Source organism: Leuciscus leuciscus (assembly GCF_965113295.1).
Source record: "Leuciscus leuciscus genome assembly, contig: SUPER_11_unloc_3, whole genome shotgun sequence".
NCBI lineage: Eukaryota > Metazoa > Chordata > Actinopteri > Cypriniformes > Leuciscidae > Leuciscus > Leuciscus leuciscus.
In genome coordinates this window covers 806,819-820,926 of record NW_028118544.1, presented here as the reverse complement: position 1 = coordinate 820,926, position 14,108 = coordinate 806,819, and the positions used below count along the sequence as shown (strand labels likewise).

The 14,108-nt window shown below is 38.1% G+C and overlaps 2 protein-coding genes and 1 long non-coding RNA gene across 3 annotated transcripts; 2 read left to right on the top strand and 1 right to left on the bottom strand.

Annotated features, from left to right (window-relative positions):
• The first annotated feature begins 1,737 nt into the window (after positions 1 to 1,737).
• LOC309510169 lies at positions 1,738 to 2,566 on the top strand. The gene is made up of 3 exons (XR_014210234.1): positions 1,738 to 2,007; positions 2,302 to 2,353; positions 2,520 to 2,566. It is a non-coding gene; the product is annotated as an uncharacterized lncRNA (long non-coding RNA).
• Positions 2,567 to 3,567: 1,001 nt separating this feature from the next.
• Positions 3,568 to 6,909, top strand: LOC309510154 (protein adenylyltransferase SelO-like; the record flags this gene model as incomplete). Its single annotated transcript, XM_082191220.1, has 9 exons — positions 3,568 to 3,586; positions 4,238 to 4,457; positions 4,535 to 4,579; positions 4,661 to 4,742; positions 5,095 to 5,187; positions 5,279 to 5,358; positions 5,440 to 5,483; positions 6,131 to 6,210; positions 6,400 to 6,909. 9 exons carry the CDS (start codon positions 3,568 to 3,570, stop codon positions 6,520 to 6,522), a joined length of 786 nt encoding a protein of 261 aa, XP_082047346.1. The 3' UTR covers positions 6,523 to 6,909.
• Positions 6,910 to 8,589: 1,680 nt separating this feature from the next.
• On the bottom strand, positions 8,590 to 10,520 carry LOC309510153 (amyloid beta A4 precursor protein-binding family B member 1-interacting protein-like; the record flags this gene model as incomplete). Its single annotated transcript, XM_082191219.1, has 4 exons — positions 8,590 to 9,159; positions 9,971 to 10,017; positions 10,112 to 10,235; positions 10,485 to 10,520. The coding sequence occupies 4 exons, from the start codon at positions 10,518 to 10,520 to the stop codon at positions 8,590 to 8,592; spliced, it is 777 nt and encodes a 258-aa protein (XP_082047345.1).
• Between the last annotated feature and the right edge of the window lie 3,588 nt (positions 10,521 to 14,108).

Below are 14,108 nucleotides of genomic sequence, written 5' to 3'. Positions count from 1 at the left end.
CGGCCCACTCCACTCGGAGTGTGGCATCCTCTTGGGCTCTAGCGCGTGGCGCCTCGCTAACAGACATCTGCAGAGCTGCAGGCTGGGCGACACCTAACACATTTGCGAGATTTTACAATCTCCGAGTAGAGCCAGTTTCTTCTCATGTACTCGCTTCAACTAGCCGGTACTAGATTCTGCTCAGGTGTCTTCGCTTGCTCGCCATTCCTCTCCACGGACGGGATACGTGCGATATTTCCTCAGGTGAGCCTAATAAGCCCTGAGTCTCCTCCAGCACTGATGACGTCAACGCCAGAGTTATGCCACGGGCAGCTTTCGCGCTTGGCTAGGTGCCACCATGTGCATGGTTCCCTTCGGGCGACCCCCACATGTGTATTCCACTGTAAGCCTCTTTGAGCATGTGTCTTTCCCTTGGCAAGCCGCCTTGCCACCCCTGGGGTTGAAATATTCCACCTGCGGCTGGACACCCCAGTGTTACTCCGTATGCAGCCCTTCGGGGTCATATGTGTATTCCAAGTCCCCCCCTTTGGGTTGGGCATGATTGCATATTTCCACTGGATATGCTTCCCAGTGTACCTTGGTATTCCTGTGTTAAGTAGGACTCCTTCGTCCGTGCTAGTCTCACGACAGGGAGCTCAGACTTACGCAGGGCACTGGAAGACAGTCGAGAGGTGGCGTGATTATACGGGAACCCCATTCGTCGTCATCCGACGTAACTCGGAGTGACAACGAAAGGGAACGTCTCGGTTACGTATGTAACCCTCGTTCCCTGAGTAGGGAACGGAGACGTTACGTCTCCCTGCCACTTCCGCTGTACCGCTGGAACGCCTGAGTTCAGTCTCGGCTCCTCAGCGAAGACATATCTGCATGTTGCAGCGTACTTCCTTATATACCCCCAGGGTGGGGCGGAGTTACGCAATGCAAATTCCGCAGACCCATGGCATTTCATTGCCATTGGCTCGTGTTTTAATACTCGAAGATGATAGGATTTCTAAGCGAAACCCCATTCGTCGTCATCCGACGTAACGTCTCCGTTCCCTACTCAGGGAACGAGGGTTACATACGTAACCGAGACGTTTCGGACACTTAATTGCATCATGTTAACTGAAATTAAATGAACATTTATTATAGTTTGTAAGAAACGGTCATGAAAGTATACTCGTTAAGTGGCTTTTTATTTCATTAATTTTGTATTATCTGCAATAACTTTTTTAAAAGAAACATAGTTTTCCATTTTTATTTTTAACACTTATTTTTTACAAGGGTGAAGCAGATCACTTAAAAAAATAAATAAATTTGAACCACCCAACTCCTCAAATAAATGTCTACTTTAGGTTGTGGGCAAATTATTTTTTAGCTATTATACTCTATTATATATATAGCTATTATATAATGCTAGCTTCAAAATTGGACCAAACACTTACATACCAATAGAAACACTTTATCATACATTTATTTAGTCACAAACAGTTCATTTATTGTATTGAGTTAATTCTTTTTTTTTTTTTTTTTTTGTCAGTTATACTTTTATTTATTTATTCAGTCATAAAGCTTTTAATCAGCTAATGAACCCGTGGGCCACTTGGACTCTTTACAGAACCACCAGTGGTCTGAGGATCACAGTCTGAGAAAACTGCTTTAAAACCAAACTGGACCATGGTACCACCACAGTACTTTTGTGTAAATGTTGTTTCTGCATATATTCAGGCTCTTTTGTGTATTTCAGGATGTGTTGAGGAATATTTTGGATCTGAATGAGTCTGTGATTCAGAATGAAGAGTTTGTCCGTTGTGTCAGTGGTGGGAAACTGTCTCCTGGCTCTGTTCCACTGGCACACAGATACGGGGGCCATCAGGTAAAACTGACCGTCACTTCAAACCCGACAGCGATGGCGTAAGACAACCAGAGCAAACATGTCAACCATGTGTTATTATTATTATAGTTTGGTTATTGGGCCGGACAGCTGGGGGATGGAAGAGCACATTTGTTGGGTGAATACACAAACAGGTAAAATCATCCTTTTCCATCAGCGTTCAACAGAAATCATCAGTTGTTATTGTCAGATGTGACTTTTCTGTTGTAATGCATGTCAACTTTCCCATAATGTTGTTTAAGATTAAAGAATGGAAAGTGTGATCTATACTTACTGGTTTTTCAGCAAATAGATGATTCTGTCATTTTTTAAATCTAATTCTCACTTAATGCTTAAACATGCGTCTGAACAATGACATCTCTCAGTTTAGAACTGTGACAAGTGTTAACCGTTAGAGCGGTATACAATCTCTCTTTTATCCAGAAAAGGTGAAAGATGGGAAGTCCAGTTGAAAGGCTCAGGAAAGACACCGTACTCAAGGTGAATATCAGTTTCTGCTGCTCAATATTTTTGATATGCTTTTTAAGTAATTCTGAAATATATTTAGTTGTAAATGATCTTACATTATGACTCATAGTGTGTGATTCTCTGTCTGGCAGGAGTGTAATGGTTATGCTGTTTACTGTACATGATGTTTTGTGTGCAGGTCTGGTGATGGACGGGCTGTGATTCGCTCCTCTGTGAGGGAGTTCCTGTGCAGTGAAGCCCTCAGGTACACACACACACACACACACACACACACACACACACACACACACACACACACACACACACACACACACACACACACACACACACACACACACACACACATACATATAAATGCACAATATATATGAATGGACATGCACAAGAAGAGTAATATATGGATTTATCACATTCAAATGCTTGGTGTTGAATATTAGTTTTATTTTTATTTATACTTTTTCCATTTTTTTGCCTTTATTGTTTGTCAGTCTGGTTGTGAGTGAGGAACCTGTTTGGAGGGATCCGTTTTATAATGGCAGTGTCATAAAAGAAAGAGGTAAAATACGATCAGATTAGGAAAAATCGAGTAACTAAGTTCTTTATCCTCCTCAGCTTTATGTGATTGTTCTCTGTATCTATCAGGAGCGGTTGTTCTGCGTCTGGCCAAGTCCTGGTTTCGTATCGGTTCACTGGAGATATTAACTAGAACTGGAGAGTTAGATGTCCTACGGTATATTAACTTTAACTTGGGAGATAATATTTTTTTCTCACTCTTATTTGCTTTTTAATTTCTTTTTATCTTTTATTTTCAGGACATTGTTGGACTTTGTTATTAAAGAGCATTTTAAATCTATAGCAACAAATGACCCTGACAAGTATGTGGTGAGTATCTGTGTCTCTCTGCTGTTTAGCTGTAATACAAGATTATTTTATATTGTCTGATCAGTCTCACTATATTTGAATGGTTTTCATGTTGTGTGAAGGTGTTTTTCTCTCGAGTGCTGAATGAAACGGCACATTTAATCGCCCACTGGATGTCGGTTGGTTTTGCTCATGGTTAGTTCACTCTGCTTTACTTGTTTAGTTATCACATAGATTTATCATTATAGATCAAGCTTAATACACAAAATGCACAACATCATGATCTGCATCTTCACACAGGAGTCTGCAACACAGATAACTTCAGTCTGCTTTCTATCACTTTTGATTATGGCCCATTTGGATTTATGGAATCATATGACCCAAGTATGTTTCTTTGTCTAACTTAAACTTCCATAATATTAGCAATCATCTTCCTATACGTTTAGTTTTTAAGCTTTTTGTCATTTTGACATTATACACACACACACACACACACACACACACACACACACACACACACACACACACACACACACACACACACACACACACACACACACACACACACACACACACACACACACACACACACACACACACACACACACACACACACACACACACACACACACACACACACACACACACATATACAATACTGCAAAAGTGGAGGAAAATTGTATGAATAGTAAGCTACTTTAGATCTACTATAAATTTTGTATATACTTACAGTATGGGGGTGGTAGTGGCGCAATGGATAAGACACATGCCTTTGGTGTGAGAGACCCGGGTTCGAATCCACTGTGAGACACCAATGTGTCCCTGAGCAAGACACTTAACCCCTAGTTGCTCCAGAGGCGTGCGACCTCTGACATATATAGCAATTGTAAGTCGCTTTGGATAGAAGCGTCAGCTAAATGAATAAATGTAAATGTAAATGTACAGTATAATATACATGGGTTGAGGGGCATGATTAATTGCATACTTTTTTTAATCCATTACTTGTTTTATTTTACTTCATTATATTCTAATAAGTTAAAGTGAAACAGACAGCCATAATAATAACATATAATATTTGTATTGTTAAATGTGTGTTATTGCTACAGCATTGTTTCCTCTGTATAGATTTTGTCCCCAACACGTCTGATGACGAGGGCCGGTACAGTATAGGAGCTCAGGCTAATGTTGGCCTGTTCAATCTACAGAAACTTCTAGAAGCTCTGAAACCACTGCTGACCTCAGATCAGCTTTCACAGTAAGAGATCCTTTTATTTACTGTTGGTATTGGTCTGGAATAAATAAGGGTGATTCGTGTCAATTCATTTACTTCAGATCTCAGCAAATATTGAGAGAGTATCCACAAATCTACCATCAAAGGTGAGCCTGTCATTAGACAATATAGATCACTGTATTCCTCTCTGAGTCATTCCTGATCTCACTTTACTGTTTCTGTTATAGATTTCATGAGCTGTTCAAAGCAAAGTTGGGCTTTCTGGGAAATGAAGAAAATGATTCATATGTGATTGCATTTCTTCTAAAGGTAAATATTAACTGGATCGTTTTTTTCTCTAATTGTACTATAATTAATTCATGTGATAAAGTTATTTGGCCATTCTCAGGACATGGTGTCATTTGTGACAATAAAAAAAAGAAATAAAGATAAGGAATTAGTAAGACACACACACACACACACTGATATATATACACACACACACAATTTCATTATAAACTTTTTTAATTAGATAGTTTTTTTTTTAGAATTATATATTTAACGGCCAAACTGTCAGAAATAGTTAAGTTCAGTATGGAGTTAAATCAGTAGTAGATCACACAAATGGCAGCATTTCCTGAGAATGACCCATATAATGTTGTGTGATGTGTGATGTGTTGAGCTAATGGAGGACACTGGAGCAGACTTCACTATGACTTTCAGACAGCTGAGTGAAGTGACCCTGTCCCGGCTTCAGAAGGGATCCTTTGCTCCGGTACGTTTCCTCTCCATTCACTCCCACAGCAGCCGCAATATCCATAATCATGATTTCAGTCCATTAACTGTGACTGTGTCTCTCTTGACAGTCTTTGTGGGCTCTTTCAGACCTCTCATCACACAAGCATTTCAGAGACTGGGTTCAGCTGTATTTACAGCGTCTGTCAAGGTAATGTTGCTGTAATGTAAACTCGAACTCTTTAGAGGATTAAAAATGAACATCACTTGATGTGTTAATCGTCTTCTTCAGGATAATGAGTGACTCAGATGAAGAACGGCAGCACAGAATGCAAGGTATGTTTTTGTATATGTTATATGATGCAGTGTTATATATTATGTGTTTATATATTGTTACAGTAACACTACCGCTGAAATGTTCATGATTGGTAAGATTTGTTTTTGAAAGAAGTTTCTTATGCTCACGAAGGCTGCATTTATTTAATCAAAAATACAATAAAAACAGTAATTTTGTAATACTATATTATTATACTATGAGATATTATTACAATATAAAATAAATTATTCTATTTGAATATACAGTATTTGTGTAATTAATATATTTGTTCAGTTGAATGTAATTTATTCCTGTGATCATTTCTCCAGTCTTCAGTGTCACATGATCCTTCAGAAATCATTCTAATATGATGATTTGCTGCTCAAGAAACATTTGAAAACAGTTGAGCTGCTTAATATTTTTGTGGAAACCCTGATACATGTTTTGATTAATATAAAGTTCAAAAGAACAGCGTTTATTTGAATCTTTTGTAATATTATAAATGTCTTTATTGTCCCTTTTTATGCATCCTTGCAGAATAATATTATTAATTTCTTTTTTTTTTAAAAAAGCCTTACTGACCGTAAATGTTTAAACGGTAGTGTGTGTTTTTTTTATGATGTGTTATGTTGTATTTAATGTTATTAGTAATTTTTCTATTGTTCAGGAGTAAACCCACGGTATGTGTTGAGGAACTGGATGGCTGAATCTGCTATCAGAAAAGCAGAGAAAAATGACTTTTCAGAGGTATTATTACATGTGATGTCAAACTAATATGCTGTCATGATCATGCTTATCATATATCTTAGAGTGTTTGCTTTAATATATTACTGTGAAATGAAGACTTGACAATTATACATACAATGTAACATCTTCAGACGTCTTCATTATGGCTTGTCTTTTTCTTAGGTGACAGTATGTTTGATGTATTTCTAGGTGACACTGTTGCAGAAGACTTTAATGGAGCCATTTATGGAGCAGGAAGAGGCTGAGAGAGCCGGATATGCCAGTAAACCTCCATCCTGGGTTCAGCAGCTGAGGGTCAGCTGTTCTTCCTAACTCAGGGTCGAATGAAAAAAAATAAATCATGAATTTCAGCATCATTTGAACCAAAAATATTGTTTATGACATTGTAATCACACTTCCTAATGGATGATCTGATTGGAGGATGCGCCATGTTTGATGTTATATATGTACATATATGCATGTTATATATGGACAATGGACATGGATGTCTTTTGTAATATTGCTGTTTCTGCATTTCTACAAAAGTGCAAAAAACGTTTCATCATGCATCTCGTTTACTCCTGTTTAACAATTAGGCATGTCAAAATCTGTTAAACAGTTAACTTTGCAAGACCTTATTTATTATGACATTCCATTAGCAATGATGATATAGCATATTTGTAATACAAATAAACTGATTAGGTGCGTAAGTACAAAGTATTTACATATTTTAGTCTGGTGGTGTAATCAGGGGCGGACTTTACCATTAGGCAAAGGTCGGCAATTGCCTTGGGCCCCGAGCTACCTAGGGGCCCCCAAAATGCCCTATTAACTTATGCTTAATTATTATTTTTTTCTATATTTTTTTTTTATTATATATTTCTAAAACTCCGTTTGCGAAAAATGGCATAAAATCATTATTGTCGTGTCGCAGACAGGAGGGGGCCCCCCACCTCACTACATTGGACTATTCCATTATCTCACTTACTGCACATCTGCGAAAGTGACAAGGCTGTGGCAAAAAACTGACGGAGAAAAATAAGTGATTGACAGACAGAGTGTACAGAGTGACAGACAGAGTGTACAGAGTAGTAGACAGAGTAAAAATGAAGCGAAGCTAGCTACCCAAGCGGTGCCGAAAAAAGGAGGAAGCGGGAGGAAAGCAAAAAGTATGTAAAGGTGCGCGGCGCGAAAGTTAAACAACACGCAGTAACAGGAGGACTGGGAAATACACAAACAGAGCAAGACGAGTCTAAACGCGAAAATTTAAAGTTTCGAAGTTACCCAAGCAGCTAAAATAAAAGAAAAAAGTGAAAAGACGCTGATAAGTATTTGGGAACGCTGCCAAAGATGACAAACTTTTTTTACGGCTACTGTTGGGGATAACGTTACAGATCAGGAACAACAACGTCCAACGCACAGAAAAATCGTGAAGCAAAGAGGACACGCAGATCGACATACAAAACTGAGCAGTTTACTTATGAATCATGATATTTAAAAAAAATATCAGCTCTCAGATTCTGTCAATTCTATTACGAAATTCAAACAATAAATACCGTTTTGCCATTTTAATGTGACGTGACAGATTCCTATAGCGGCACGTGAACTGATCATCTCTAGCTAATAGTAAATAAACACGAATTAACAATGTTGAAAGATACAGAATAACTTACCGAAATGTATATTCCTCATTCATAATATCGATCAATAAGTGTTTTTCAAACGCGGAAAGAGGTAAAACAGCTCGAGAACAATCGTCACATAACATTTACCTCAGGAAAGGCATTTAATTGGCTTGAAAAAAAAAGAGCTATAGAGAGTATTTGGCTAAATATGTGTACTATATTACTTATTTTAACCTTAAATTATACCAGATGATAGGGCTTTTTTTTCTTGAGAAAAAGTAACGCCTATCTTGTGAAACGTTACCTAATATTTTTCCAAATGAGTCAATATTGAATCAAATCACAAGAATTGAATCGAAATGGTGAAATTTGTCAAGCAAAAAAAAACAAAAGAAAACATAGCTTACCAGATATTGTACCATGTAAACATTGTAAAATGTTTCTGTTTAGGAGTAAAGAAGTGTATGCAGGGTTAAAGGGGACGTTTTTTTCTCCTCTCTAACCTTTACTTCCCCGTAGATTAGCTTTACCTGCCTATCCACCATTCAGTCGGTACATATTTTTTTCGTTCTCTTTTAAAGATTGGATGGGGAGGGGCCCATAGCCTACCTTCGCCTTGGGCCCCCGATTTGCTAAATCCGCCACTGGGTGTAATGCAAGAATATTAAACAACAAAATAATTAAAGATGTATGTCCTAATGTCACGCCGAGAACTTGTTTGGCGGTCAGTTCCTCAGTCCAACTACAAAAACACGTCAATTAGCTCTATCTGTCTTCAAGATCCTTGTTGACTGCGCTTTTTCAGCATTGCTGTCATCAGTTCTGACATGAGTTCGCCACCTGGGGGCGCTGTGTGTAGAGGTGTCGTTCTCTTTGGGGGAGCTGGAGGCATTTTTCTGACGGAGCCGGCGGATGGGTTGGCAGCCGGTGCAGGAGCTGGTGGTGGAGGCGGGGGTGGTGGAGGCGGGGGTGGTGGAGCTCCACCTGCAGATGCAAAGTTTTGGGGACCAGGAGGAGGAGGAGGAGGAAGGGAGGTAATGGGGTCTGGAGGTGGTGGGGGGAGCGAGTCTCCCCCGTAAGGTGCAAAACTAGGAGGCGGTGGAGGAAGAAAGTCAGGGGGCAGCTCGGCATCTTCTGGAGGAGGTGGTGGTGGAGGCAGGTCATCCATGGGTGGAGGTGGGAAGGAGGATTGTGGGAATCGAGGTGGAGGAGAAAACTTGTTGACTTTGGTTGTGCTGGCAGGAGGAGCAGGGGGAGGAGGAGGCAACATGGGGTCGGGTGGTGGAGGAGGCAGGGTTTCCATTGAAGGCGGAGGTGGTGGGAAAGATGTTTGGTTGCCAGGACCCTTCAAAAACAAACCAAAAGTAGCATTCAGGAGCATTTCAGATAAATGATGAAATTACAAGGGGATTAAAACAACTCTAAAGGAACCGTCACCCTTCGTGAAATATTAGTGTGCGTAATTTTACTGCTCTTGAAGTATACTTTAAATCTTTGAAGTATATTTAATGAAAAATATATATTTTCAGATAATATATTAATTAAATAAAAGGCCACTATATGTGTATTTAAAGACACTGCACTTTCATGACTGTTTCTTAACAGAGTTAAGTGCAATTTTAAAAAGTGTACTTTGCAATCATGACAAATTAACAGTTATACTTTTTAAATTATGGTTTAGTAATCTTTTGCAGTACATTTATTTTGATGTTGACAAACATACTAGAGCACATGCAAATTTGATTATAATTTCAACTGTAGTGTGTTATTCGTTAATACATTTAATGTTAATATATTTTAAATTTACCAATTGGCAACTTCATCATGACAAATGTGTAATTAAATATTGAAAACATGTCAAGTTTCAATAGAAATGATATATGTATATTTTAGTTTACTATAAATGCTTCTCAGTACATTCGGCAGTAAACTTCATATTTCATTGAAAGTAGAAGTAATTATGAAATGTTATAAAATGATGTACTTAAGTGTGTCAAGAAATGTAAACTATATTTTGTTTAATTGCAATTAACATGCAGTTAAGGGTCTGAAAACATTATAGTTCACACTTCAGTATGGTCCATGAACTTATATTATTTATGGTATTATATTATGGTGTTCTTCATTACTAAGGCAACTGATAGATTTAGAGGTACCTTGGTGTCCTTCGGAAGCTGAGGAGCGTGTCCATTCACAGCTTTGGCTGAAAGATAAACACAAAAATGTCATCAAAATCCTTTTATATATCAAGATCTATGATACATTTTATAACAATCTATTTAGCTCATTATCTCTACCTTTAGGTGTAGGGGAGGGTGTGGATGCACTGGAGGAGGCCTGGATAGTGCGGTTAGCCCAGCTTCCAGTGCCGGCTGCTTTCCTCACAGCGGCTTTGTAGTTTTCATATAACTGCTTACCATACTGTGACAAAATCATGACAAAACAAGACCATTAATAAGGTAGGTTTTCATTATTATAATTTTTTGACAAAGTAGACAGCTCACAATAGGACCCAACACAATACAGCTACAATTTACAGTATGTTTTTGCATTGTAAACTATAATTTATCATTTAATTTGCTGCATAAAGTTCAACTTAGTGTCTTCTTGCATTAATCATACAATCATTATCTATTTTGGTTTTTGGTGTGTGGCCTGGTTTCTGCTCACCTTTGCAATACGTATCCCAGTCACCCACAGAGTCATGGTCAACTCATCATCACAACACAGATACTTGATGTATTGGGATTCTTTTTGAATTTGAGGATGCTGAAAGCAGATCACAGTGACCATATGAACATGACACACACCTGATATACACACCTGAGAAGGCCAAGATAATAACACTTCATTTAGTTGTTTTCGCTATTGTTTCCCTGTCATTCTCTACAGATTTGTGGAACCATTCATTTTTCAGGGATTGAATCTTTAATCAATGTTTTTTGTTCTCAAAACAACAAAGGGTTTGGTAACAACTTACTAGGGTTTTCAGTATTAGTTCATGCTTTGCTAATATTCATTTTTCTCCAAATGGACAGTTGGTGATATTAACATTGTTTTGATTACATATGTTATTGAGCTGCAGTTGCATAGCAGAGACAGTGGATGACACACTAAAATCACAATTTGATTGCCAGTGCCCCTCATGCCACACTTTAGGATTAGCTCTAAATATTGCTAAAATGAACCACAAAAATCTTGTGCTTTATAATTTTGAATTATTTCATACATACAAAGAATGTATGTCCCTTTTCTGTCGGAGTCGGGGTTTAATTGTGCATGTATTACATTTATTGCATTTTTTTGCGTTTTATTTCCCAATTGCTTGACAAACATAAAACACAGCCCACCCTAACCTAATCATAGCCTGAAACACCCTTGATGATTTTCATGCTTTCTTAATGAGATGACTGAGATAACAAATGATTTTATGTGGGGAGGGAAAGGAGTTAAAATAGCAAGGAAACATTAATTGCAAGTTATAAAGAAGGAGGATTAGGATTGATTGACTTAGAAGTTAAAAAGAAGGCCATAAGGGTAAAAACGATGAAAAAGTATTTATGTGATAAAGTGGAGTATGGATGGAAAGGTTATATGAAGGATGTGCTGGACAAATGTAGTGGATGTGGGGAAGAAGGGCTTTTTATGGGATTGAAAAAGCCGATGTATGACAAAATGCCGCTGTTTTATCAGGAAGTGCTAAGTGTGTGGGCAGAGGTCATATACAGAAATATACAGTATGAGTGTGAAAATATAAATCAAGTTTTAAAACAACCGATATTTTTATATCCAAATTTTAGAATGAAAGAGAGAGTGTTTTATGACAAATTGTATATGAAAGCAGGAGTGAGACAAGTTAAGGATATAGCATATGATGTAAGAGGGTTCTTACCTAATAGAGCCTTATATGATTGTGTTTCGGAGTGGGATGATGAAAACGAAATGTCAAAAGTGGACTCAATGTGTGAAAATATTAAGACAAGTCTGCCCAGAGCCTGGGTAGAGAGTATTGAAAATGAAACTGTTAAACCTGGGGAATGGGGATTGCCAGATTTGTATTTTAGAGTTTGTGGTTGCGCAATAAAGACTCTGGATATATGCGGTACAAAGAAATCTCTCACAATAGGCCAATGTCTGGGTATCTGAGAGAAAAACCTGGGCTGCGTTTCCCAAAGCATTGTGAGATAAGTTGATCGTAGAGGACATTGGTGGCAAATGGTCTTCACGATCAACTTCACAATGCTTCTGGGAAACGCAGCCCTGGACTGGAGCTCAGAGCCACTGCAGAGAGAATTACACAGAGCTGGCCAGTGAAATGAGACAACAGATACTCACTGTCACACATGCCTGGTATTATTATGGTTACAGTTATAATGCATGGATTGATTTGCACAGAAACAGAGTTTGATCAGATCAGAGAAGCTCTTCCTGCACATATTCAAGGTAATGTTCCACAATGGTTTCAGTGTCCCAGGACAGCAGTGAGCTCAACACTGCACAGCTGTGTCTTTAAAACACTTTGGCCAGTGGACAAATGAGAGCTACTTTTGACAGTTTGCATTTCCTCTATTACAGTGGTGAGATATTATACCTTCTATAATAAGAATAAATGAATAAACATCATGTTACACACAAAAACAAGCAAACTGTAAATTCAATAATCTTTTATGCTCTGTCTTCTGTTTGCTTTCTTGTGAACATGATGATCATCAGATTGACCCATCATTTCAGATGAATATGATCATTTTGTGCAGGCTAAATAGGTCTTCATCCAAAATGAACGTTATCTTATTACATTCAAATTATTATGTAAATACACTGTACAAAAAACAGTTTTTTTTTTTTTACTGATCGGTGATGGGACCGAGAGTGAAACTTACAGTCCTAGTAAGAATCATGAGCAGTTAAACTCGCTGTTCTCCAGAAAAATCCTCCAGGTTTTGCACATTTTTAGGTTTTCCAGAATCTTCTGCATATTTGACACCTTTCCAACAATGACTGTATGATTTTGAGATGCATATTTTTACATTAAGGACAATTGAGTGACTCGTACACAACTATTACAAAAGGTAAAAACATTTAGGGGAGAGTGGGGTGATTTGTGCCAGGGGGGGGGAAGTAGTTCCACCCTTGTTTCTGGAAAACCATAGAAGAAATTGGTCATGTGACCACATAATTTTGAAAAGCAATCACTTTTACTCGTCCTCCAAAGAAGAGAGACACATGGCATGAGAGTTAAGCATATTTTAATGCAAAAAACAGTTTTTTCCCTTTCAAAGTAAAATTTCTATGATTAAGGTTTTTTGATTGTAGTGTCTGAACAATTATAGACAAGTTTGAAAACATTTCACACATGTTTTAGTGCTTTAGTAGGCTACACAATGAGTCTATACAGTTAGCAATGATGTTAGCTCTTAACTGCTGGATCATGCTAGTTTTTCAAACTTGTGGGTCTGGGGTGATTTGTGCCAAAGGGCATGGGGTAAGTTGTGCCATATCCAGACCACCTAGAGACCTACATACTCACAGGGGATAATCTTGAGAAGTGAGGAGATGGGCATGCCTCATCATTGTTTGACTTAGGCCTGCCTGCTATTTGTTTAATTTAGCTGACACTGATTTCAGTTTTGAGTTTGCACTATGTTATTAAAGGGACGTTTTGTTCAGTTTTTAAGTGGCCTATGTCACAATAGGATGTTTAGAAATTAGCCTAGTCACTTTATTCTTATATGTTACCTAATTGACAGACAGCGCTATGTCAACAGGCATCTATTGCCAAAGCCTTTTTGCCTGAAATGAGTCACAAATATCATATATTGTGTTGCTATGGTGCTCTAAATGGTTGCTAGGGCATAGCTTGATAGCTTCACAATGATCCTGAGAGACTGATTGGTCGTCTGAGTAAAATGAGCCCGCCCCCTTGTCTCTATGACACTGTGATCCAGAGTTATGTTCAATACAAAATCCCTATGCAATTGACCATATAGGAAAAACGCTTGCTATGGTATTCCAGGGTGACAATATCTAAAAAAACCTTAAATGAGTAATTTTGTATTGAATTTATCTTGCTTTCATATAGCATTACGGTTCATAACAGTAAAATGTTCTGTTTTACTTCAGAAATCACTGGCACAATTTACCCCCAATGTATTCCCCCAAAGGCACAACTTCCCCCGCACCAGGGGCAAGTTGTGCCATGAGACCACTTTTTTTCCAAGAGCTAGATTTCTGAAACCATTTATTTCAGATCCAAAGTTATTGTTCTCAGGGATGCACCACATCCTGAAATATATG